The following is a 26,353-nucleotide window of genomic DNA, read 5'->3' on the forward strand; positions in this document are numbered from 1 at the left end:
AATTTGTTAAATAATCTTAATTTTGTACCCTTTAACCTACCTCCCCAAAAGTTGTCTGATTCAGAAAAATCACAAAAGAGAGTTAACAAGAGAATAAGTACATGGAACAATAAGAGATGCTCCCCTGGATTTTTTTCTTAGAACATTAATAGGCCCTACTGGGTGGTTAATCTATTTCTATGTGTTTTGGTTTTTTTTTTTTTTCTTTTTTTTGGCTGTGCCGCGTGGCTTGCGGGATCTTAGTTCCCTGACCAGGGATTGAACTCATGCCCCCTGCAGTGGCAGTGCAGTCCTAACCATTGGACTGCCAGGGAATTCCCTATGCATTTGTATTTGTAGAAAATCTGTTCATTCATCCCCACTAAACAAAATCTGAAGGGCAAAGTTTGACAGTATACTTTTGGAGAGAATGTTGGCAAACATGTATAGTACTCCTGGGAATGGAAGTGAAGAAAACCTCTTAAGGAGGTAGACACTTCAGCCACCCCTGAGCTAAGGAATTGCAAATGCCGACTGCCTCCTTAGTAAGAGGGGGAAGGAAGAAATAAAGAGTTTAAGCACAATGAAATATTTTGATAAATCGTCCTGCCCATATAACAACATACCGCAGTCTGGGTGGCTTAAATAACAGAAACTTATTTTCTCATAGTTCCAGAGGCTGGAAGTCTAAGCTCAAGGTGTTGGCAACGTAGGTTTCTCCAATGCCTCTCTCCGTGGCTTACAGATGACTGCCTTCTCACCATGTCCTGACATGGCCTTTTTCCTGGCCTACACATCCCTGGTGTCTCTCCCTCTGCTTATAAGGTCATCAGTCTTATTGGAGTAAGACCCTACCATTATGATCTCATTTAACCTTTATTACCTCCTTATAGGCTCTATCTCCAAATATAGTCACATTGGGAGTTAGGGTTTTGACATATGAATTAGGGCGGAAACACAATTCAGTCCATTACAGTGTATGAACATTTTCTGGAAGGATACGCAGCAAACTGTTGCTAATATCACTTCTGGGGAGTGGTGCTGGGATTCCAATTTAGTCTTATTTCTTCTACCGGCATTTTTTTCCTCCTACCTGAATTTTTTTAGTGATATTATTTTAACAGATGATGATAAGAGGATATTAATTGGAAGGGGTGCCAAATTTTAGCCTGCCCAGTACACTTTCAGAGGCCCAGGCAGCCCTGAGTGTAGAGAGCCATGTGCCTCGCTTCTAGGCCCCATGGCTCAGGAAGCCTACTTTGGAAGGCATTAGCATCCCAAGTGGTCCCCAATCCATCAGTGCTGGGGAAAGGGATGTCCAAGGAAGGAAAGGACCAGGTGGGGAAATAGCGCCGTCCTGTTGACAAGACCATAGGCCAAGAGGACCACCCGTAGGGCCCCAGCTCTGATGGTAAAGGTCCAGCAGAGTGGCCACAGGAGCGGGGTTGAAGGGGTGTTTGGAGCGGGGTGGAAGGGGTATTCACAGCCCCCTACAACCACTCACTTCTCATCCCACATTCTTCCTGTGAAGTCAGCATTGCTGGCAGAAATAACATCTCAAAGGCTTATGCAAGAAATCTGAGGAATAAATGAGAAGTTGCTTTCATCCCCTGAATTTATATAAACCTCCTAACTGCTTCCATGTCTGTGGTTGTTAGCCACTAATTATTAGGTGTTTTGCCTCTGTCAGCATTTTCGTAAACTGTTCCTTTCTGTGAGACATGATAAGCATTTAATCAAGGCTGAATTAGAGGCATGTGTACCAGAGGGAGGGGAGAGGGGTGCTGGGGGTAGGTGGGGGGTAGATGGGAATGGTGAGTGTGGTTTTGAAGCTGTGAGCCAATACGGAAGAAAGAGCACTGAACTGCGAGACACTGAAACAGAAATAGTAGCAACAGCTGCCTTTAACTCTGCACTTGAAATTGGGCCAGGCACTGCATTAAGTTCTACGTATCCTCTGATCCTCACCAGAAAACCTTGGTGTTGCGCTTACAGAGTGAGAAGCTCAGAGAAAGTCAGCCACCCAGCCAGCAAGAGCTGTGTGTCAGTGAGGGAGTTGGCTGCACATAACAGAACACAAGTAGCAGTGGCTTGAGCAAGTCAGAGTTTTTTCTGTCGTGTGAGAAGTCTGGGGGTAGGTGACCAAGGGTTAATGCGGCCGCTCCATACCATGAGGAGAGCCCCGTGTCCCTTCTAGCATTTGCCTGTACTGTCCTTCTAATGTGGACGCAATGTCTCTCTTCCAGGCAGGAAAAGGAAAGGGACACGGGCAAAAGGCACATACAGCTGACTCTGTCCCCCTTTTATTTAAGGAGATTTCCAGAAAGTCCCATCTCTGTGTGCTTCCACTGCATCAGGTGGCCATGTTTTTTGCAAGATGGCTGTTGTGTGCCTGATATTGTGCCAGCATTTACATATATTATTGTATTTACTCTTCATAATAGCCCTGTAAGGAAGGCCTTTTCAACCCCTGGGTTCTAGTTTTTGTTGTTGTTTTTTGTGTGTGTGTGGTACGCGGGCCTCTCACTGTTGTGGCCTCTCCTGCTGCGGAGCGCAGGCTCAGCGGCCATGGCTCACGGGCCCAGCCGCTCCGCGGCATGTGGGATCTTTCCGGACTGGGGCACGAACCCGTGTCCCCTGCATCGGCAGGCGGACTCTCAACCACTGCGCCACCAGGGAAGCCCCCATAATTAACGTTTTAAATAGCAAAGTAAATATCTACAAATATCTTAACTTGCTAAATCATATTTTAGAAATGACCTCAAATTATGTTTGGGGTGTTACTTAGTGCTTTCACAGTCTTAAACTCAAAGACACAGGATACTGGGAGGTAGTCAGCTTGGCCAAGGAAGATGGTTCCTAAACAAGCTGGTATTTTGATTGGTTTCCCCAAGGATTCATGGAAATACTTTGGGATGTTTTTGTCGCAGAGGATGTCTGGTTTGCACAATGGAAGCTGCCCTTTTTTTCTGGCTTTGAGAAAATGTCAGTCTGATTCTGGTGTCTGAGCCTCATAGAGAAGAACCCAGCTAAAAGTTAGGATTAGGGGAAATTTTTATGCTACTAAAAATGAAAAAGAAAAGCCTACTTATATATATATATATATATATATATATATATATATATAAATAAAAACAGAGAATAAACCCTGGTTTTCTTATGATCCTAGTGAGAGATCATTCACTCATTCATTCATTTACTCATTCATTTGTTTACGAGTGTTCCTTGACTGCTTACATTTTGCAAGGCACTGTGCCAAGCACAACTGATGTGGACTTTGCCCTCCTGACACTTAAGACTAATGTCATTAACATTAAAAATTTTAAGAGACAGGCTCTGTTCTAGTATTTTACTTATGTTAATTCATTTATGCTTCCCAATCACCCTAGAAGGAAAATACTGTTACCCCATGTTACATTATAGATAAGGAATGGGGAGTTTATTAAAGTTAAGGAGCTTGTCCAAGTTTACAGGACTAGTCGGGGGCTGAGCTGGGATTCAGTCTCAGCCAGCCTGATGCCACAATCCATGCTCTAAAACAGCGATTGGCGAACTACAGTCACTGATCAAGTCCAGCCCAATGTCTGCTTTTGTAAATAAAGTTTTAATGGAACACACATGTTCTCATGCATTTACGTGGTGTCTTTGGCAGCTTTCAGGTGATAATAGCAGTCTAGTAGTTGCAGCAGAGGCCACATGGCCCACAGGCCCTAAAATATTTACTACCTGTCCCTTTACAGGAAAAGTTTGCCAGCTCTTGCTCTAAAACTGCTATGCTTTATCTGTAGCAGAAAAGACAAGAAGTAAGTAAAATAATTGAAAATAATTTTTTAATGTGCCATGATTCATGAAATGGAGCCCTGTGAAAGAGAATCACTGGAGTGGTGGGGTGTGGTTAGAGGCATCCTCTTTAAAATGTGAGCCCCCAGAGAGGGGACCTCCAAGCTGAGATCTGAAACCTGGGACAGAGCTTCTTGCTGTGGAATTTGTAGGTTATTTAGCTCCCCCAATATCCACTGGCTCTGCTTTGACCTGAACAAAGGATGACAAAGAAACCGGTCTCCTTTCTAGAGTGAAAAGATTTCCTCCCCCTTTAAATGGGAGCCTGGGAGGATTCAGTGAGGGGAATGACAGATGAAAATGTTCAGCACAGTGCCTGACAACCAGTTGGCACTCAGCAAACAATCCCTTCTTCCCTCTGACTCCCGTCCTTGACACCTGCTGGACCAAAATTGGCCTGCTGCCTGAACTTGCAAAGGTTTATACATCCTGAACACAATGCTTTATGCTTTAAAATGAGCATTGACATTTAATATAGTAAAGTGAGGGTTGGAAGTATGTGTCCTAACTCAGAATAAATTGTTTGGTCCAGCGGATGAGTCCCAGGGGAAAAAAATGTCCTAGCTCAGTCATTCCATTTGTGGTTGGGGCACGAATTCCCTTTCTTGATCCAAATGACCGAGATTGAGGGCAGAGGGGGGTTGGGCAGTAGGGCAAGTGGGTGCAGGATGCTTGCCTTGGCAGTCTTCTGTATGACTCCCTCCAAGACTGTCAGACTCCATTTTATATGGTACCTTCATCCATCCATTACCAACATTAAAGGCCTCATCTTTAACCAGGCTCTGAGCCATTAGCTTGACAGTAAAAAACTGCTGAGTTTTCCTGCCAAGTATATATCCATATTTTTTATAGATATAAATCACCTTCAAAGCCACTTCTCCTTTAACAGTTAAGGTGACTATATCTGCCCACCCCTTTTGTTCTTTAGAAAAACACAGACTTTGTGGTTAGACCCAACTTTATGTCCTTGTTCTGTTTGACTAGCTGTGTGACCTTGGGGAAAACTTTTAACCTCTCTGAGCCTCAGTCTTATCATTTGTAATAATAATACCTATCAATGTCATCCATTTATACAATATTTGAGTTTCTATTGTGCAGCAGGCATTGTGCTGGGCTGTGTGGATTTCACAGCAAAGAAGACAGACAAGAGCTCAATCCTTGTGGCTCTTACAGTCTAGTAGAAGGAGTTATTATAATCAAGTAAATAAATACTCAAGATTGTTACAGATGTGATAAATGGTATGAAGGAAACGGGGTGATGTAATAGAGTGAGCTACTTAAGTGATATTTAGGCAAGACCTGCAGAATGAGAATGAGCAAACCATGGGAAGAGCTGTTAATGGCATCAGGCAGAGGGAAAGTGGAACAGAAAGGTCTTGAGATGGGGAAAATATTGTGTTTTAGGAAGGAAGAGAGTAGTCAGCACCCAAGAGGGACAGTGGTACAAGATGAGGTCAGAGAGGTAGGTAGAGAGCAGCTTACATAGGCCTTATGGGTCATGACAAGGAATTTTAGATTTTATTCTAATCAGACTGAGAAGCCAGTGAAAATGGTTAAGACTTGAACAGGACTCGTGTGTTTAAAAGATCAGTTCGGTTACTACTGCATGGTGATGGGATCATAGGAAGAAAGGGTGAAAGTAGGGAGGCCAGGGTTGTTGTAAGGATTACCTACAATTACAAATGTAAAATAATGCGCACACCCCCGACACACCTAAGTTCTCTATGAATGTTAGTTAGCTGTTTTTCTGGAAGATCTAAGCCTCTCTTATCTGGTATTGTAGACATTAGCTTCATGTGGCTGTTGAGCATTTGAAATGTGACTAGTGCAACCATATTAATGGTTTTATTTCATATTAATTAAATTTAAATTAAAAAACTAGTATTTGACTCAGTCATTTGGGAAGTATTTTTGAAAATTTTGGATATATGAATCTATTTTTTTAACTGTAAATTTTATGAAATCTGAGTACAGATTCAAGTTTTTTTTTTAATTAATTAATTTATTTATTTTGGCTGCATTGGCTCTCCGTTGCTGTGCGCGGGCTTTTCTCTAGTTGCGGTGAGCGGGGGCTCCTCTTTGTTGCAGTGCGCGGGCTTCTCATTGCCGTGGCTTCTCCAGTTGTGGAGCACAGGCTCTAGGCATGCAGGCTTCAGTAGTTGTGGCACATGGGCTCAGTAGTTGTGGCTCGCAGGCTTACTTGCTATGCAGCACGTGGGATCTTCCCGGACCAGGGCTTGAACCCATGTCCCCTGCATTAGCAGGCAGATTCTTAACCACTGCACCACCAAGGAAGCACCCTGCTAGAACTTTAAAAATTGCATACATTACCGAATCCAAGCTTGTACTGCTCACCACACGACAGGCCAATAAATCGAGAGACGAGGGGCAAAGAATAGTGACTTTATTCAGAAAGCCAGCAGACCGAGAAGATGGTGGACTAGTGTCCCAAAGAACCATCTTACCTGAGTTAGAATTCAGGCTTCTTTCATACTAAAAGGGGAGGGGATGTGGCTAGTTGTTGCAAACTTCTTATGCCAGAAATCCTTTATTCTTGCAGCTGTCCGCATAGATGTGGTCACAATGTTCCTATAAACCTCCAACAAGCCAAATGTTATTCTCTGTTCTGCAACTTTTTAATGGGAAAGTGTTATACCTTTAAAAGGTCAGAGCCTTGAGAACGAGCTGTCTGGTCTATTGCAGGCTATAGGCAACATTCTTTTACAAAGGTACAGAGCCAGCATGACTAAGCACAGGCGACAGAGCACAAGGGTTAGAGCTAAAGGAATAGATCTAACATGGGGTCAGGTTTGTTCTTCTCTGTTACACATACATGTCTCACATCTATTACTATTGGACATGCTGATCACAGGGAAACAGAAATCTAGAAATTTAAATGCACAGGAAGTTAGCTCTTGATTATGTCTCCTATCAAGAAATCTCAATTTGAAAATTAGAACTGGAAAAAAATAAAAAGCCATAGCATCCCTTGGAAACACTATAAGAATACAGGATCTACCTGTTAATTATATATTTTTATATACATCCCTGACTATTCCTGGATATTGGACCCTGCTTTAGCAAATTCAAGCACCCCAACTCTGGGAGAAGGAGCCCAGGACTTAGAGGATACCAGAGTGTAAAGCTTTGTCCTCAAAGCTGGGCTCAGTAGCCTTGTGGTATTAATATATTCACATTGAGCACAAAAAGGACTGAATCAGTGTAGCATAGACTTAAATCTCTAGCTCCAGGGAGCATAGATGCACAGAGCCTCCTAAAGTTTTAGTACAGTGTGTACATAATAAGTCACTGGGGGAGGCAGGAGTGATTTCCATCTCTGCCTGCAGATTCTCCACAAAGCAATTAAAATAAATTGCTTTAATTTAAAATACAGTTAAAGTTTGAGCTGGGGTCTGTACAAAGTGTTTTAGGTTCGTTATCCCATTTAAGCTTCATGAAACTTTCCGAGGTAGGTGTTAAGGTTTAGTGACTTGTCCAAAATTATATCACACAGCTGCTAAGAGGCAGAGCAGGGATTCAAACCCAGGCAGTCTGACACTAGAACTTACACTCTTAACCACCATACTGGGCAACAATCCCGTTGCCATGCCAGTGACCCAGAGGAGCACCCTTGAGTATAAGACTCCTTCTCTAATATCTTCCATCACTTCTACCCATTGCTGAGACTTGCTTACCCCCTTCCTAGTCCCTGCTCTGCTCCCAGCCCAGAGCTAGCTGGCCCAGACCAAGTGGGCAACTCCTTATGATTGAGAGATGGGCATGTGCCACTAAGAAACCACCCAGCTGCTCCCCCCCCCAGGAGAAAAGCAAAGAGTAAATGATTATTTTACTACTCTCCAGATTTATTGCTGTACCCACCACAGGGTCTAGTATGCTGCCTAGCATTCATTCATTCATTATTTATTCATCCATGTTCAGCTTCCATTCTTTCAACAAACTTAGGTGCTCAGTCCCTTGTCTGGGGGGGTGTGAATGGAAACTTCACACATATTATCACTATTAATAATATTATTGGTTACCATTAGTAACACAAGTAATAATTAAATTACTATTAGTAATTGGTCATAATAGTGGTAATACTATAATACCTTCGTTAATAATAATGATTACAATAACAGCAAATATTTATTGGGCACTTGCCACGCTAAGTGCTATTAATATTAAAGTATTTTTTTCTATCTTAAGCCCTTCACTTTCTGTGTTTAATTCTTACAACAATGGTATAAGGAAGTTCCAGAAGTCTCAAAATCTTCTTACGCAACCCATCAGAGCACTGAGTTACTCAGTGTTTTGGCCATAAATTCCTGAAAGAGGTTCATTCACCCATGTGATAACAGGATGTTCACTGACCCCTTACAACTGTAAACAAGACAGACATGGTCTTTGCCCTGGGAAAATAACAGAACTGCCCTCTAGATGAAAAACATTTCTTTTCCTTTTACAGAGGGGTTGTAAGCACAAAGAGACAAAATCTCCATGGTTCCCAGAATTGACTGGTGGGCTTGCATCTCTAAAAATGTTTCTTGCTTTGTGCTCTCTACCTCAGCAACATCCGACTGCTTATCATTCCCCAGAATGCTCCTAATATTTTCAAGATGTCCTTCAGCCTCTCCAGTTTTTGTCCTCTTAATGAATTATTCCTCTTTCAACAGACTAACTCAAATATCTTATTAGTGAAGATCTACCAAATTGGTCCAACTGGATGTTTGTTCTTCTTGATGTTAAAAGAAAAGAATGGATTGCTTCTTCCTTTAGGCTCAGTAGTGCCTTTATCCCCCCCCTTCCCCTCCCCCACTAGCCTGTGCGTTCCTTGGGATGGGGGAGGGCAGGGACTGTTTCTTATTAGGTTTCCGGTACACAGCTATTGTCACAAGCCCTGTCACATATTATTATTGTCTCTCACATTAATTAAATATTATGTGCCAAATCCTGTGGGTCCTTGTCTTCTAGATTATATCATTTCTTTCTGCCAAAAAACTAAAGAGGGAGGAACCATTGTTACCCATCCCAATTTTTACGTATGAGGTAAATTTATATATTAAGCTTAGAAGCATTAAGTAATTTGTCCCAGTGTCACACAGCTAGTCAAGTGGCAGAGCCAGAATTAGAAATCAAATAATCAAATAATCCATCTAAAGCATTTTTCACAGCATGTAGCACCTAATAAGCACATAATCAGTCAAGGTTAGCTACTAGAATTATTGTCCAAAGTTGGACAGCTAGTAAAGAAGCTGACATTGTAATGCATTTATTTAACTTATATACTTATTTAGTTTGCTCTGAAATTTATAGCCTTTCTATCACACCAGAATTTATTAACAGGACTTCTTAAAGATCATAAGACCTAACCACTTACCTTTTTATAGTTCTTGCTGTATTTAGAAAATTAAGAAATATTAAAAGGTTTCCAAAATTCTGGTATATTTTTAATGTTTACTTTCAGTATATTAAAGCTTTTGATTTACACAAAAATATAACTGTATGCATAACCTCATTTAGACATAAATTGAAGAAATAAATTTGATATCCTTCTGGAAAAAGTCCCTCCCAGCTATCTCTGCAATAGATTCTGTGAATTATAGAAAACTAACTAATACCCTGCTGTTCTTGCTGGTAACATGTCTGGCTACCTTAAGGGATATCTCAATTCTGTATTCCTAGTGGGCAATGCTTGGGGTCTAATAAACATTCAGTAAACATTTCTTGAATGAATGTATAGGCCAACAGTTCACTTCTGGTTCCAGGACCACTTAACACTCTCGAATATTATTGAGGACCACGAAAAGCTTTTGTTTATGTGAGTTATACCTATCAATATTTACTAGTAGAAATGAAAACATTCTAATGTTAATTTGTCCATTAAGATAACAATACACCCATTATATGCAACATAAATAATCTTTTTATGGCTACTGTGTTTTCCAAAACAAAAAAATACATATAGTGAGAAGGGTGGCATTGTTTTACAGTTTTGCTAACCTCTGCCTTAATAGAAGACATCTGGAGTCTCATCGCTCCTTCTGCGTTCAGTTCATTGAACTATCACAGGACACATTACCAATCCATTGTACGTTCATGAAAGAAGGAGTATGGAAAAGGCAGATAACAACTTAGTATTATTGTCAACACTGTTTTTATCTAGCGGTAGACCCCTTGAAAGACAGACTTTGAGAAACATAAGAGGGAAAGCTTTATTTCTGGACAAGGTTCATGCTTCAGGTTCATGCTACTATACACAGCATAGCTGACATGAAAGAGGTCGTAACGGAGGTGTAAAAGGAACATCAGAGAAACAGTCTTTCTCTTTTCCTTTTTTTCCTGCAGTGCGTAGTAGTGCGGACTCTTGCCGTAACCCAGGACGGTAACCGTCGCTCTTATTTAAGCCCGTACAATGACGTCACACAGCGACAGCAACGCCCTGTCACCCTGAGGTTTTACTACATTTCCCAGGATGCTTTGCCAACAGCGACGCTATTGGTCAGCGCCGACGGAAGAGCATCTGACTGAGCGGAAGTAGAGGATCTCAGAGGCGAAGAAGGTGAGGACGAGAGGAGCTGTGAAGCTGTGAGTAGCCCTACAGGTCTCTTTTCTTGGCGGTGAGGGACACAGCTACGGGACGAACCTTTGGGAAGGGTGGGGTGGCCCTGTGGGGGCCTGAGGCCCCCACAACTCTGAGGCCTCAAACCCCTGTGTTTTTCCACTAGACCTGGGAGCGGGGAGAAACAAAACGTTGCTGTGGAGGCAAAGTCTCCGTAATAAAATCGTGCTGTTTTAAGTTTTCTTGGGACGAGCTGGAGCGAATTCGGGTTCTTGTCGCAACACAAGGGTCGTTGGCGTGATTTTACTGCGACCAGAGGGGCGGCGGTGCTGACGATCTGACTCAGCTTCTACAGCACTGGTTCTCAATTGGCTGCACGTGAGAATCATCTGGGATGCCTTTTTAAAGATACAGGTGCCCTGGCTCCACGCCAGAGCAACAAATCAGAATCTGTGGAATATAAGATCTGGGCAGCAGAACTTGCTAAAGCGTCCCAGGTGTTAACGTTGTGCACCCAGGGTTGAGAACCACGCTTTTCGTGGCTGATTCTGACCCCCTCGGGAATGCTGATTAGGGCCACCTGAGCCAGGGCCTCCCACTATAACCTGCGTTGGCTCTACCACACGCATGTGGGGGAAGTTGATGATTATTCTTTTGGCACAGATTGTAGTTTTAGCTCCACCAGAAACTTATTTTTGAGCTTCGTGTGGTGGTGCTGGAAAGACAGGCCGTGGTTCCTTATTTACGATCTGGCTATTCGTTCTGAATAAAAATTAGAGACGCTTCATTTTTCTTGCCATTGTTTTCGCTTCTGCCTATTTTTTGCTACCCCGACAAACTGAGAGCAGTGGAAAGTGGAAGAATCACATTAAAATCGGTGTCTCGTTGCTTATAAGAAGTTCTGAAAAGGGTATCAGTTAAAGTTACATTTGGTATTATTTATGGGCGTATGATACCCTTTATATATGAATATATAAATGAATTAATTCCAGTGAAAGGAAGTTAGGGTGTGATTTGGGCTTTGATGCAGAAGTTTGTTTAGGTGTGATAGGTAGTATTTGATAGATAGATACCATTACCTAACATGTTTTCTCTTTCCCAGAGTTTCAGCTTCACCTCCCTCACTGATTCAGCATGGGGGAGAAGTCAGAAAACTGTAGGGTTCCAGAGGATCTGTTCAATGGTTTGAAAGTAACAGAGCTCCAGGAAGCAGAGCGTGTTGACCCTCCAGTGTCTAATGCCAAAGATCACCATTCCCAGAGCAAGGTGCTTAGCGATGTTGAGCCCCATCCCCAGGAGGACCAAGAAGAAGAGGAGTGCTTTCATGATGCAAGTGCCTCATTTGAGAAGGAAGAGCCAGGAGTGGGCAAGGTTGAGAACAAACCTGATAATGATGTGAATTCCTCTGAACTAGATGAAGAATACCTAATGGAACTGGAAAAAAACATGCCAGATGAAGAGAAAAAGGTAACTGTTTTGTTTATTGTGCATGATCTGTCATGTAAACTGCTTTTTAAAGTGAATAAATGTGACTGATGCTCTATCATAGACTGCTTCATTTGTGGTAAAGAGTGACTTGCCCATCTGTATGTTTATTGTTTTAGTAGTGATGGATCTGAGATAAATCAGTGGCATGGTGGGGCAGCATTGAGTGTGTCTGCATAGCAAAGAAATTTCCTTTTTTTCCTGTGAACTTTGAGTTCTTACGTTCATCTTGTGTAATTGTTTCTAACATATATATATATACACACCTTTTAGCTTTTTTTAATGATGTATGTTTGGCTGCTGAAATTCCTGTAATGGCTATTTTTTTAGTCAGACTTTATAGAATTATGGTATGCTGCTTGTTTATGCTAATCCATTGTTAGCAAAAAGACTGCCTGGATTTCCTGGTGGTGATGACTTGGCTACAGAGAGCAGTGACTGGGACCTGTGTCATTTACAGTTCGTTCTTGAGGAACAGAATTGTGTGTGATGGTAGCTGTCATTTGTTAAACACCAGAAATGTGCCAGCCACTGAGCTTAAAATGTTACTTGTGTTTTAATCTTCACAACATGCCTATGACATATACTGTTAACATCCCTATAAGAGAACAGCTTAGAGTAGTACAGTAACTTGCCTGAAATCACATATCTAATAAATAGCAGAACTGATTCTCAAACCCAGATCTCCTTGATTCCAAAGCCAAAATATGTAGAACTTAATAACAAAAACAGCTGTCTTCCTACAAAGCAGATGTCCTAATAAAATGCACACTTTCCTGCTACTTTGCCCTGGGCTTAGTAACTGAGCAAGCCTTCACTTTGGGAAGGAGAGGCTTAGTGTCCTCCATCTATCCTTCCTTCTGATCCCGTAAGCAAGGTCGCATGAAGAGTTACTGTAATATCTGAGTTTGCAAAGAACGTGAATGAGATTTGTGGCTTATGCCTCTGAAGAGCTCACTCAGTGAACAGGTTATGATGGATTGGTGCTGGACTGAGATGGTAAATGTGCAGTGTAAGAATGGGAGTGGGGAGGTAGTGGAAGGTGAGGAAAACCATCTTGTCTGTGTCCTTCCTTAGGCACTTTTCATGATCAAATCTGTTGGTTTTAACATGCATATGTTAGCTTTTGTGTTAGTGTGTGCTACCAGAAGAGAAGGATAAAGGGCAGAAATGAGCCCAGTTCATGAACGACCTCACCAGAAATGGCTCGGAAAATTAAATCAAGTACCGTACAGTAACATCAGGGCAATGATTTTCCAGAAAGTGAGTGTTTGGTTCAGCTTTCACATCACTGGTGCAGGCTTTTTAGAAACATTGATAAAACGTCTATGTTAAAATGTTAGCAATGCTTTTCTAATACTTTAATATATTTTGCCCTGATATAGAGGCTTGCCATCGGTTTGACAATTGAGTGGTTTGCCTCAAAATGTTACATACTCTGCTCTCCATTCCCATTATAAAAATTAAGGTATAATTTACATGTTGTGAAATTGTTTAAGCTCTGATGTGTACAGCTCAGTGAGTTTTTTGTTTGTTTTTTTTTTTTGCGGGGTGGCGCTGCGTTGGGTCTTTTGTTACTGCGTGCAGGCTTTCTCTAGTTGCAGTGAGTGGGAGCTACTGTTCGTTGCGGTGCGCAGGCTTCTCTTGTTGCGGAGCACGGGTTCTAGGCGCGCAGGCTCAGTAGTTGTGGCACATGGACTTAGTTGCTCCGTGGCATGTGGGATCTTCCCAGACCAGGGCTCGAACTCATGTCCTCTGCATTGGCAGGCAGATTCTTAACCACTGTGCCACCAGGAAAGTCCCGCTCAGTGAGTTTTGACAACTGTGTACACCTGGGTAACTCACCCCAATTGTAATATTAGCTATCTTTATGCTGCTTTAATAAATATCTTTGTGAAATTAATATTAGGAAACCAGCAAAACAGATGAAGAAATGTCTCTTTGCTGCACATAAGGTTTGGTTTTATGGGTCATTGGGAAAAGGATATGTTTAAGCTTGATTCTTTTAAAGTAGACAAAGTTCAGATAATTCAACAACAAAAATAAACACAAATGGCCACAAAATGTGCAGACTTTCAGCCTCACTAATAATTTTTAAATGCAAATTAAAACATGTCTCATCTCTCAGATCAGAACATTGATCTGATGTTGACAAGAAGAGGAGGTAGGAATTCGTGTACTGATATTGGGAGTTTGGATTGCTACATCATTTCTTTGGGGTACAGATATCAAATTTTTATATGACCATTTCTCTAGATCAGGGCTACCAGTGGAACCTTTTGCAATGATGGGAGTGTTCTGTATCTACACTGTCCAGTATGGTAGCCACCGGCCATTGGCTGCCACATTTTAACAGTCATCTGGCTGTTGAGCAGTTGAAATGTGGCTAGTACAGCTGATAAAATGAATTTTTAAATTTTTTATTTCAGTTAATTTAAGTGGTCACACGTGCCTAGTGAGTACCATATTAGACAGTACAGCTTTAAACCTGATTCTCTTCTAGTCACTTATTTTAAGGAAGTTATTAAAAATATGTATAGGTGTATATATAAAGATACATTGCAGGATCATTCATAATTTTAGAACTTTTAGAAAACTAGAACTAATGTTGAACAGAGGGTATTACTTTAAACATTTTTGGCATGTTTATGTGGTAGTGTACAATGTAGTCATTAAAGAGATAAATATTAGTATTGGCATGGAGTAATGCCTGAATGTTAAATGTATTAATAAGCAGGTGTGATAATATGATTTATAATAAACATGTATTTGGTGTTTGTCCAGTTCCTGGCACAGAGTTCCTAAAACCTTTGGGATTTCCTAGGTGGAAAGAGATAAAGGTTCATTTTGTTACTCATAACAAGCCTCTTTCAACCACACCTGAGTTAATGTTAATGCGATGACTTTTGGAAAGCCCCTAAGGATGAGGTCTAGTTGTCAGAGTTTGGAGCTCTCAGCCTCACCCCACTCCACCCCCATCTCTGGGGAAGGGAGAGGGGCTGAAGGTTGAGTTAATCACTAATGACCACTAATCACTAATGACCAGTGATTAATCAATCATGCTTACTTAATGAAGCCTCCATAAAAAACCCAAAGGATTGGGTTCAGAGAGCTTCATAGTTGGTGAACACATATAGGTGGTGGGAGGGTGCACATCCATAGGGCATGGAGGCTCAGTGCCCCTTCCCACATACCTTGCCTTATACATCTCTTCCATCTGACTGTTCCTGAGTTATGTCCTTTATAGTAAAGTGGTAACCTAATAAGTAAACTGCTTTCTTGAGTTCTGTGAGCCCCTCTAGCAAATTAAGTGAACCTGAGGAGGTGGTCGTGGAAGCCGCCAACTTATAGCCCATGGGTCAAAAGCAGAGGTGACTACAACAACATGGATGGACTTGGAGGGCATTATGCTAAGTGAAAGAAGTCAGACAAAGACAAATACTGTATGATATCACTTATATGTGGCATCTAAAAAGTAAAACAAACTAGTGAATATAACAAAAAAGAAACAGACTCACAGATACAGGAAACAAATTAGTGGGGAGGGGAAGGAGGGAGGAGCAAGATAGGAGTAGTGGATTAAGAGGTCCAAATTACTATATGCAAAATAAATAAGCTACGGGGATATGTTGTGCAACACAGGGAATATAGGCAAAATTTTATAATAATTATAAATGGGGTATAATCTTAAAAAATTGTGGATAACTATGTTGTACACCTTTTATGTAACATATAATATTGTACATCAACTACAGGAAAAAAAGAAAAACTATATAAACAGACCAAAAAAAGTAGAAATGACAGCCTGGACTTGCAGTTGGTATCTGAAGTGAGGATGGAGCCAGTCTTGTGGAACTCAGTGCTTAACCTGTGGGGTCTGACCCTATCTCTAGGCAGATAGCGTCAGAATTGAGTTAAAGTGTAGGACATTGGCTGGAGTCCACTGCAGAGCTGGAGTTGCTTGGTGTGGGAGAAACTCCTACACATTTGGTCACAGAAGTGTTCAGAGTGAGTGTTGAGAGTAGAGGAGACACCCAGGTGTTTTCTCTTTATAGCAGGTTATGGAATGGTCAGTGATGATTCCTTTTACGTTAAAAACCTGTGTGAAAATATGTTTATACATGAAAGTTTGGCAGGATATACACCAAACTATAAAAAGTGAGTAGCTCTAAAGGGTGTGATTATTGGGAAGTTTTCATTTATATTTAATATAATTTTGTAATGTTTGCTTTTTTTATGGTAAGCATGTATTACATTTATGATCAACAACAATAAAAGTTATTCCAATTTGAGAATATAAATAAAAATTTGATTCTTTACAACCAGGGTGGACTTTCTACTAAAGAAAAAAGCACATAAAGCTGACCTTTGAGGATTTGGGAAAGATATGCTATCATAGGATATATGTATTACTAAATGTATCAAGTATTAATAGCTAAAGTCTGGGGCTTCCCTGGTGGCGCAGTGGTTGAGAGTCCACCTGCCGATGCAGGGGACACGGGTTCGTGCCCCAGTCCGGGAAGATCCCACATGCCGCGGAGCTGCTGGGCCCGTGAGCCATGGCCGCTGAGCCTGCGCATCCAGAGCCTGTGTTCCGCAACAGGAGAGGCCACAGCAGTGAGAGGCCCGCGTACCGCAAAAAAGAAAGAAAAGAAACAAAAGCTAAAGTCTGTTATTCAAGCTGACTTGACTTGCCCTGTGGCTGAGAAGATGGTCCAGGCTCAAGAGGGTGCCAGTTCTCAGCAGATCAAGAGTAACAGAGGAGGAAGGCAGTTAAGATTCATTTAAAACTGGCAAAATCTCTTAAGGAAAGCACTATATGTGTGTTTGTTTCAGCAGCAATCTTAACTGTTTGTGAAACCTTAAATGTAGCTATGACTACCTAGAGGAATAGGATTTTAGCTTACATTTGAGATGTACTAGATCTGCAAAGCAAATAAGTGATTCTTTTTTTATTATTATTTATTTATTTATTTATTTATTTTTGGCTGTGTTGGGTCTTCGTTTCTGTGTGAGAGCTTTCTCTAGTTGCGGCAAGCAGGGGCCACTCTTCATCACGGTGCACAGGCCTCTCACTGTCGCAGCCTCTCTTGTTGAGGAGCACAGGCTCCAGATGCGCAGGCTCAGTAGTTGTGGCTCACGGGCCTAGTTGCTCCGTGGCATAGTCGGATCTTCCCAAACCAGGGCTCGAACCCATGTCCTCTGTATTGGCAGGCAGATTCTCAACCACTGCGCCACCAGGGAAGCCCCAAATAAGTGATTCTGAAAGGCTTGGCTGAGGAAGACATATCTGGTAGCAGATGAGAATTATTGCTATAATAATATTCTGATACAAAGATGCTTATATTTTGGGGACCTATGGAATATACTGCATTGTGGTGGTATTGATGTAAGAGAATCATCTTTTGTGGGCTGCTTGTCAAAATGGGGTTCTTATGCCTCATGTATAAATTCTCTCATTCTTGTGCACACACTAAAGTTTGAGGACCCCTGTCATGGGGCCTTGCACATAGTCTTCCTTCATTAAATAGCTGAATAATGTTTTCTCTCTCCCATGAGGGCCAGTGATTGGTCTTACAAATTACAGAGATTTTATCATTCATTTATTCAAGAAATGTTTGCATTTCTTCCACATGCCAGGCATTGTTTGAGGCACTTAGGAATACAGTGGTGAATAAGACACACATCTCTCATATGTATATTCTAGTTGGTATGGGTGGGGTGGGGGGAATGATAAGATGAAGTGAAGTAGGCATGGGAGTTGGAACCATGGGCAGGACTACTTAAAATTGGTTGGTCAGGAAAGGCCTCTCTGGGGAAGTGTCATTTCAGGAAAGACTTGGACGGGAAAAGGAGTCACATGTGCATCTGAGAGGAAAATATTCCATAGAAGGGGAGCAGTTAGTATAAAGACCCTACAGGTTTGGCTGTATTCTTGGCATGCAAGGAGTGGAAGGGCCATTAGTGGGAGCATAGTGATTAAGGAAGAGAATCGGGGGATGAAATAAGAGAGGGTCTGATGATGGAACACTTTGTGAGCCATGGTAAGGGATTTGAATTTTTTTCCAAGTGCAGTAGGAAACAGATGGGTAGTTAAGCCAGCGGAAAGATGAAAGTTATTTCCATCTTATTAAGAGTATTCTGGTGGTTGTGCAGAGAACGCAGGGGGTGGGGGCAGAGTGGAGCATGGGGACCAGCTAGGGCCTAACATGGCGGGCTGGGCGAAGATGATGGTAGCTTGAACTGTGGATCGAGTGAAGGTAAGTGAATGATTTCATTTTGGAGGTGGAGTTGACGAGACATACTGGATTCAGTTGGGAGGGCTGGAGTGAGAAATAAGCTTGATTCCTTGGCTTTGGCTACTGGGTAGCTGGTGATGCCCTTTACAAATATGGAGATGATGGAGGGACTTGGAGTTCGTCAGGGCTCTGGTGATTTAATTCTTGCTTGCAAATGAAAAAGCTTTTTTATTTGTAAGCCCAAATGCAGATTTCGTCCTTTTAATGGATTTACTCCCTGGTGCCAGTTGTCTGCACATAGTGTTCATTTACAAATGCATAGATTCAGTTAAGTAATGGATACAAAAGTCTGTTGCTTGGTGAACATGGGCTCATAACATATGGTTTCTGGGATTTTAAAACGTTTTCCTTAGGTTCTGAAACTGTAAAGGATTGTTTTTTCCTTTAAGGCTGTTTAGTCTTTAAACAGGAGCCCTTATTGAAGTATTGGTTTAGTGCCAAAGTTCTATATCAGTCTTTCCCCCGTCGCTCTCATTTCTCTTAAATCCCACATTACTTAATCCTTTTGATTTCCATGTTTCTCCTGCCTCATTGCAATATTTTCATAATCTTATCAGTGTTGTAACAATGGACATGTTTGCAGGGAACAGTTCTCTTGGTTGCTTCCAGAAAGTTTTCAGTAACTTTTCTATAGTGGCCTGCATATTCTGTTAACCTTATGAGAAAACCCTTTCTGATTTGTTTCCCTTAATGGGCATCCTTTTGAACTAAGGTTGCCATATTTACCAATTTCTTAGAGTTTACCAGCATTGAGTTTAATGAATGCTATTGGCAAGTGATTAAATAAAATCCTAGAATTTAAGAACTTGGAAGGGACCTTAGATTTTTTTTTAATTTAATTTTTTTATACAGCAGGTTCTTATTAGTTATCTACTTTATACATATTAGTGTATATATGTCAATCCCAATCTCCCAATTCATCCCACCACCACCACCACCACCGCCACCACCCCCCCAGCTTTCCCTCCTTGGTGTCCATATGTTTGTTCTCTACATCTGTGTCTCTTATTTCTACCTTGCAAACAGGTTCGTCTGTACCATTTTTCTAGATTCCACATATATGCGTTAATATACAATATTTGTTTTTCTCTTTCTGACTTCACTCTGTATGACAGTCTCTAAGGAAGGGACCTTAGGTTTCTGATTCTGAGTTTAAACCAGGGGAAGTAAGGGTTGTTTTACCCTAAAACATTTGGAAGTTATCTGCTGATGGAGAAGTTAAAGTAGCATTCAGTGTTTCCGGTGTTTATTAAGGAAGATCTCTTTGTGTAGATCAGTGGTTCTCAAACTTAATTGTGTCTAAGAATCACAGGAAACTTACTAAACATGCAAAGCCCTCAGAAGTGTTTGATACCACAGACTTGTGAGGTGGCATCTACTTTGTTAATAAGCATCCTCAGGTTTTTTTGGTTTTTTTAATTGAAGTATAGTTGATTTACATATTGTGTTAGTTTCAGGTATACAGCAGAATGATTCAGTTATATTTTTTCTTGATTATATTCCATTATAGGTTATTACAAGATATTGAATATAATTCCCTGTGCTATACAGTAAATCCTTGTTGCTTATCTCCCAGGTCATTTTGGTTCAGGTAGAACTGTGGCCACATTTTGGGAGACAGAGGGCTAGATGGACACAGATGACTAAGCATCCAAAACAAGAAGTATTGATTAACCTGTATAGTGACTCCATCCAGCATCAGAAGAGCTTAATAATAGGATATTTTCTTTTACCCTGATCTGTGCTCAAGGTCTAAAAAACTTAAAGAAAGAGTTGTTGGGCAGAATTTAAGCAGTACCAAAATAAGAAAATTTATTTCTGTTAAATTGAGTTTTGGGAGATGGGATTTTCTGAGTTAAGAAACAAGGAAGCATTTTCAATATCAGTCATCTTTCCTCAGAAGGGTAAGACTTAATGAGAGTCAGGTTCTAACTACAACTGAAATCTAGAGAGTCTCCCTCCAAACTCCTAGTGGACTAGTAAAAATGACTTGTGGAAAGAGCAAGTGTGTCTATATCTGTAAAGCAAGTGATGTCAGATTTCAAAGAAAACAAAACTGAATCTTTTGTTCCCTTTTTAATGATAAAGAATTCCCTTCAGAATAATTTGTAGGACTGGTGTCCCTAGGCCTTTCAGTTTGAGGTTTCCTTATCCCACCTAAATAGGACTGAAGCAGAAAGTTTTACTGCATATGCTTCCACTTTCCAGCCTTTTAGCAAGTGTGTAGCTTTTTTTAATCATCCTTTTTACCCAGGTGGATTGATCTCTGCTTACTGTGCTTGACTAAGTTTGCGCCAAGTTTTATTTTGTAGCAGTTACTTTACAAAGCTGCAGGGGGAAGCAGATAGCTGCTGATAGAGTTACAGTATGGAAGTTAACTTGCTGATGTGAACCTCTTGTTTTTCTCCCTGTTGTCTATTAAACACATGCTCACTGTAGAATTATTTAATTAACACATTATTGACCAGAGACATATTAATACGTTTTTGTTACCTGAATGTTATTGACCAGAGACGTATCAGTATGTTTTTAGAGAATGATACAGTTAATTAATATCACCATGCTAAGTTGTTAGAGCTTAAATTGATCAAGGGTTCATTACACAACTTATGATTGCCATTATCATTCACATTTTCCTCCGTTAGGTTTTTGTTCCAACCTTGTGTATATTATAAATGCAAGTTTATTACCATAATATTTTCTAAAATGACGCATCGTGAAGTTTTGAATGAAGAAGAATTTTTCAGTGAATTTTATGCAGATACTTTCTCTGATTGTCCGAGCGACATATATACTAGTGTCTCAGAAGATGATAGTTCTTCAGAGTATAGTTCTGATTCAGAGGATGTGAGTATTAGACCAATAAAAAGAGAAAAAACCTTAGTGATTGATTCTAACACGGAAAGTGAAAATGAAACTTACGGTGCTGGAGAATGCTTCTTTGCTTCTACAGAAGAGTGGATTGAAGACAACATTTCACGAAAATTAGAAGACTTTACAGGTGTGTCAGGTGTAACTGTTAAATATAACCACCCACAAAGTGTTAGTGAAATAACAATTTTTGGTGATGACTTTTTCGAGTTGGTCGCTTCTCAAACAAACTTGAATCACCAACAGAATGAAAAATCATATAAAAAGTATGATGAGGCTTTAAAATGGACTGATGTGACCAATAGTGACATGAAGAAGTTTCTTGAATTAATAATTTTGATGGGACAAATAAGAAAGTCACACTGGAAAGAATATTGGTCGACTGATCCCTTAACATGAAATACCTATCTTTCCAAAGATTATGACGAGAAGAAGGTTCGAACAAATAATGACGTTTCTTCACTTCAACGATACCTCGGAAACTCCACTTCCTGCAGACAGAATTTCAAAAGTTAAACCTCTTTTGGATTATTTTCTACCAAAGTTCCAGTCAATCTATATACCCAAACAAGAGCCATCACTTGATGAGGCGATGAAAGTGGAGAGGATGATGCAGATTCAAAACCTATAATCCCAGAAAACTTACAAAATAATGGAATTCTGGTCAGCATGGTTAGGGAAAGTAAAACTGGATATGTATGCAACCTTGGGATTTACAACAGTGTGTCCACATCTGAAATATTGTTGAAAAATAAAACCAGAGTTTTTGAGGCTATAAGAGAGAATCGTGGTCTACCAAATCAATTAAAGGAGATATCTAAAAACCTAGAGGGGAGAAATGACATTCTTACTGAAGGGAGAAGTGATTCTTCTATGGAAAGACAAGAGGTTAGTCTACACGGTGACAACTATTCATGACGCCTCCATGGCATCTACAGGAAAGGAAGACAGGAGGACTGGCTATCAGATAACTAAGCCCACTTGTATATCAGAGTATAATAAATATATGAAAGGAGTTGATCAGCCTGATCCATATCTGGCAAACTTCAGTATCTTCCAGAAGACTTGAAAATGGTATAAGAAAGTGGGTTTCTCTTTGAGTAATTGTGGTTTATTCAATGCGTTTAAGATTTATTGTAGCTTTAATGCACAGAATAAAATGACTTACAAGCAATTTTTGTTAGCAGTAGCTAGGGAATGGGTAACTGACCATGCTGGTGAATGTAGTGGTGGTCCCGCACCTAGTCCTTCTTGTGGCATTTCTAAAAGAGCCCCCCGCAAATATCCACCTTGTCGACTATCAGGTAAAATAAAAGAACATATTCTAGAGGAAATAATACCCACAGGACTGAAAAAAAAAAAAAATGCTGCCAGAAAGTGTAGAGTCTGCTCTTCCAGGGGAAAGTGCAGTGAAACCCGGTATATTTGTAATAGATGTTCTGTTCCCCTACACAGAGGTGCCTGCTATACTGCCTATCACGCGCTAACAAAATATTAGAATGCTTTAGTAAGACATGTACAAAGTTTCAAATAAAGTGCAAAAATGTGTTGATACTTACTCAAATGCGGCTATTTCAGTGTTCACTTACATAACAAATGGCTGGCCACAGGCGTTAGTTTCTGCAAAAATCCCCCGTCAGTAATGTGTTAAGAGAAGATTTTTTTTTAATGTAAAAAATTTTTTGCAAGTGCAAATTTTTATCATTTAATAATGAAATAATGATAGAAGGGATATACACTTTTAAGTTCCAAGTCAAGTGTGTTTATGTTGTGTTCACTGACCTAAAGTATAGGGAATATCCCTAGCCAGCCACTTCATTGAGTGGGTCTCTGGTGGAGAGTGGTTGTTTTATGATTGATAAGGGAATGGTTGAACACCTGACATTTTTGCCAGGTTACGCCAGTATTTAAAGTTATATCAGTTGGAGTTCTCTAGGATTTTGAGTCACAGAAAGCCATTCCAACAACTAAGCTTAAAAAGGAATTCACCTGTTTTTTTCTAGTACTTATATGGGTTCACTTTTTACATTTAGGTCTGCAATCCACTTAGCGTTTATTCTTGTGTATGGTGTGACATAGCAATCTAATTTTATCTTTTTACAAATGACTACCAACTTCTCCCAGCACTGTTTTTAAAAGTCCATCTTTGCCTCAGTCATCTAGTTAAATTTTAGTATCAACTAAGACCAAGTTTGTATCCTTTCCGAAATGCTCACCTTCTTCCTGTTTGTCAGATAATCATTTAAAACCTAACTTAGTTTATAGTGGCATTATTTGTCAAAACAGAGAACCTCATTTAGACTCAGACTGGGACACCAGAGATTTGTGTGGTAATAAAATTTCAAAATAAGTGGAGAATTGATTAGTATAGAAGTAAGAAGCATGCGGTTGAGATGGTTTTCTGTGATATATTTCAATACTTTCATCTTTAAGAAAGTACTGTTCCCCATGTCATGTGAATTTCTTTTCTTTAAAAATAAATTATTAGTTATTAGTTTGGCTCACAAAATATAGGGAAGACTAACACAAGGGCTATGCCTGTGACCCCTTGGGCTGTACTTCCCTTCCATAAACACCTTTTAGAACCCCAGACTCATGCTGCCAAAGCATTCTCTCACATCCTAACAGCTGCAGAGTATAGTATCCGACCACGTGGGAAGCTTAAACAGACTCCCTGTAAGCGATGCGGGGGGTCCCTTCCAATTAGGTCTTCCAGCTCACTTTTGCCGGTATTAGGACAGCACTGGTTGTTCCAGCTGCCCATGTCCTAAAACTCTCACGAATGAACAGGTCACAGGCAAATTACGCCTGCACAGCCCTTATAACTTTTTAAAAGTTTTTAAAAAGGCCTTTCTTAAACAGGAGTGGCTAAGGCCCCTTCGCTATATCCAGTCTTCTAAGCCCCAGGCCGCCTGTGGCACCTGGATGGCAGCCCCTGGGGGTCCCCCACATCCTAGGGTGGCGATGGAGGAAGGGCAGGCCAGGCCAAGCATGAAGAGTAAACAGTTTTATTGGGCTCAGACTAGGAATCCATGGGTCTTGAGGACCTCTGTGAATTTGTCTGTTTTCTTCTCTATGTTCTTTTCGGCCTGCTTCCGTAGCCTCGTGACCTGCTTCTTTTTCCGGTAATGGATCTTGGCCATCTCCTTTCTCTTCTCCCCCAGGGCAGCTGTTACTGCCTGGTACTTCCAGCCAACCTCATGAGCCAAGGGCCCTAGGTAGGCAAACTTCCGCGTGGGCTTCAGGCGCACAACCTTGAGGGCAGCGGGAACCGCCAGCCGCTTTTTCTTGTCATAGGGTGGCGGGAACCCTTCAAACATCTTGAGGCGGTCCAGAGTGGCCTGGCCTCGCTTGGTCTTGTGGGGCAGCATGCCTCGCACTGTCCGCCCGAAGATGCAGCTGGGGGCTCGGAAGTGGTAGGGGCCGCGGGAGGGGTTGGTGTTCATACGCTTGCGGAGGAAGGCCAGGTACTTCCACTTGTTTCTGCAGAAATTGCCAGAAGTGTTGATGCCCTCACGGTGCACAACCACCACCTTTTGACCCAGAAGTACCTGCTCGGCCACGATGGTCGCCAGGCGGCCCAGGAGATGGCCTCGGCCATTGAGCCTCGGGACCTGCCCCTCCGCCATCTTCAGCAGCCCCCTGGGAAAACGTGAATTTCTTTTACCCGGTGACGCAAGAAAATAATTTCCTGGAAAACAGAATAAAATAAAAGATCCCGGGCATCCCTGTATTTGTAAAGGCAAAGAATAAGTTTTAAACACTTGCAGATTGAATTCATCCCTCTGCAAGGAATCCATTTTGCTAACTCAGTGAAAAATGGCCTTGGATTAACTATAGAAGAATAACCCAAGACCTGTGGTGCAAGTCCCTGATTCAGTGAGGTAGAGGTTTATTTTTAACATAAACCTCTACCTCAAAATGACTAAACATCAGATCTCTGGGACTTGATGACATGTTCTAGAGCAGTGTCATCTTCTTTTCAAGTGCCCTAATTCTTGGTAGCAAGGGAATTTAAAGTCACTTTTTCTTTAGGACAGTGAAACATAGAAGCTCTGTGCTTATTACCTTTTTGCAGCAGGTCCTGTGCCTTGCTCAGTTACTTCCTCCTGTGAACAATTCTTTATTTCCATACATGTGGAAGAAAATATAGTCTTGTGGTTAAAAGCATAAAAGGTTAGACAGATCTGTCCTAGCTCCATCATTTAACTTGATGTAAAGTGGGATAATAATAGTACCTGTCGGGCTTCCCTGGTGGTGCAGTGGTTGAGAGTCCGCCTGCCAATGCAGGGGACATGGGTTCGTGCCCCGGTCCGGGAGGATCCCACATACCGCGGAGTGGCTGGGCCTGTGAGCCATGGCCACTGAGCCTGCGCGTCCGGAGCCTGTGCTCCGCAATGGGAGAGGCCGCAACAGTGAGAGGCCCGTGTACCGCAAAAAAAAAAAATAGTACCTGTCTCACAAAGTTGTTGTAAGGATTAAATGACTAGCACATAAAAGCACTCAGAAAGTGTTAGTTTTAGCTAAGTCAGAATTCAACGTGAGTGTAGACTGCAAAATGCTTAGGGGTCTGGAACCTCTAAGATCTCTTAAGAGTCATTTTTGGACACATTTCCCCCAAGGTGGCAAGCATAATGAATATTACAAATTTTTAGAATTATGCTAACCTCAGTCAATAATCCATAAATTATCCTTCCAGTTAATTTATGAAGAACAAATTGAGTGTTTGCCTGGGGATATGAGCTTGGGGTGAGAGAGAGGGTATTACAGATTTGGAAGGGGCACATGGGAAGTTTCTGAGTTCTGGCAATTTGTCCTCTTTGTGTATTTTGTAACTGCCGTTAAGTGCATATACATTTATAGCTGTTATATTTTCTTGAGTTATTGACTCCTTTATCATCATGAAATGTTCCTTTTTTGTCTCTAGCAATATCTCTTTTTTTAAAAACTATTTTGTCTCATACTTCTATAGGCATTGCTATAGACTAAATGTTTTAATCCTCCCAAAATTTACATCTTAAAAACTAACTCCCAGTGTGATGGTATTAAGAAATGGAGGCTTTGGGAAATTATTAGGTCATGAGGGTAGAGCACTCATAAATGGGATTAGTGCCCTAGTGTAAGAGATCAAAGAGAGCTCCCTTGACCATTCTGGCATGTGAGGCTATGGTGAGAATACCCCTATGATCCAGGAAGCAGGCCTTCACCAGACAGTGAATCTGCCAGTCCCTTGATCTTAGACTTCCAGCCTCCAGAATGTTTGTTGGTTATAAGCCACCAGTCTTTGGTATTTTTGTTGATAGCAGCCCAAACTGACTAA

The 26,353-nt window shown here is 41.1% G+C and overlaps 1 protein-coding gene and 1 pseudogene across 4 annotated transcripts in view; one reads left to right on the plus strand and one right to left on the minus strand.

Annotated features, from left to right (window-relative positions):
• TTC1 (tetratricopeptide repeat domain 1) overlaps positions 1-26,353 on the plus strand; it is a 73,600-nt gene that overhangs the window by 8,498 nt on the left and 38,749 nt on the right. The window contains exons 2-3 of one of the 4 annotated variants that reach the window (XM_029217248.1): positions 10,165-10,378; positions 11,481-11,845. In XM_029217248.1, the coding sequence (XP_029073081.1) occupies positions 11,513-11,845 (333 nt within the window). In that variant the 5' untranslated portion in view covers positions 10,165-10,378; positions 11,481-11,512. Of the gene's footprint in view, positions 1-10,164; positions 10,405-11,480; positions 11,846-26,353 lie in introns of all 4 variants that reach the window. The other 3 variants (XM_029217245.1, XM_029217246.1, XM_029217247.1) reach the window with 3 other exon arrangements.
• LOC114892391 lies at positions 24,051-25,080 on the minus strand (annotated as a pseudogene).

This window comes from Monodon monoceros, unplaced genomic scaffold (genome assembly GCF_005190385.1).
Source record: "Monodon monoceros isolate NGI ecotype Baffin Bay Population unplaced genomic scaffold, NGI_Narwhal_1 Super_Scaffold_12, whole genome shotgun sequence".
Classification (NCBI taxonomy): Eukaryota; Metazoa; Chordata; class Mammalia; order Artiodactyla; family Monodontidae; genus Monodon; species Monodon monoceros.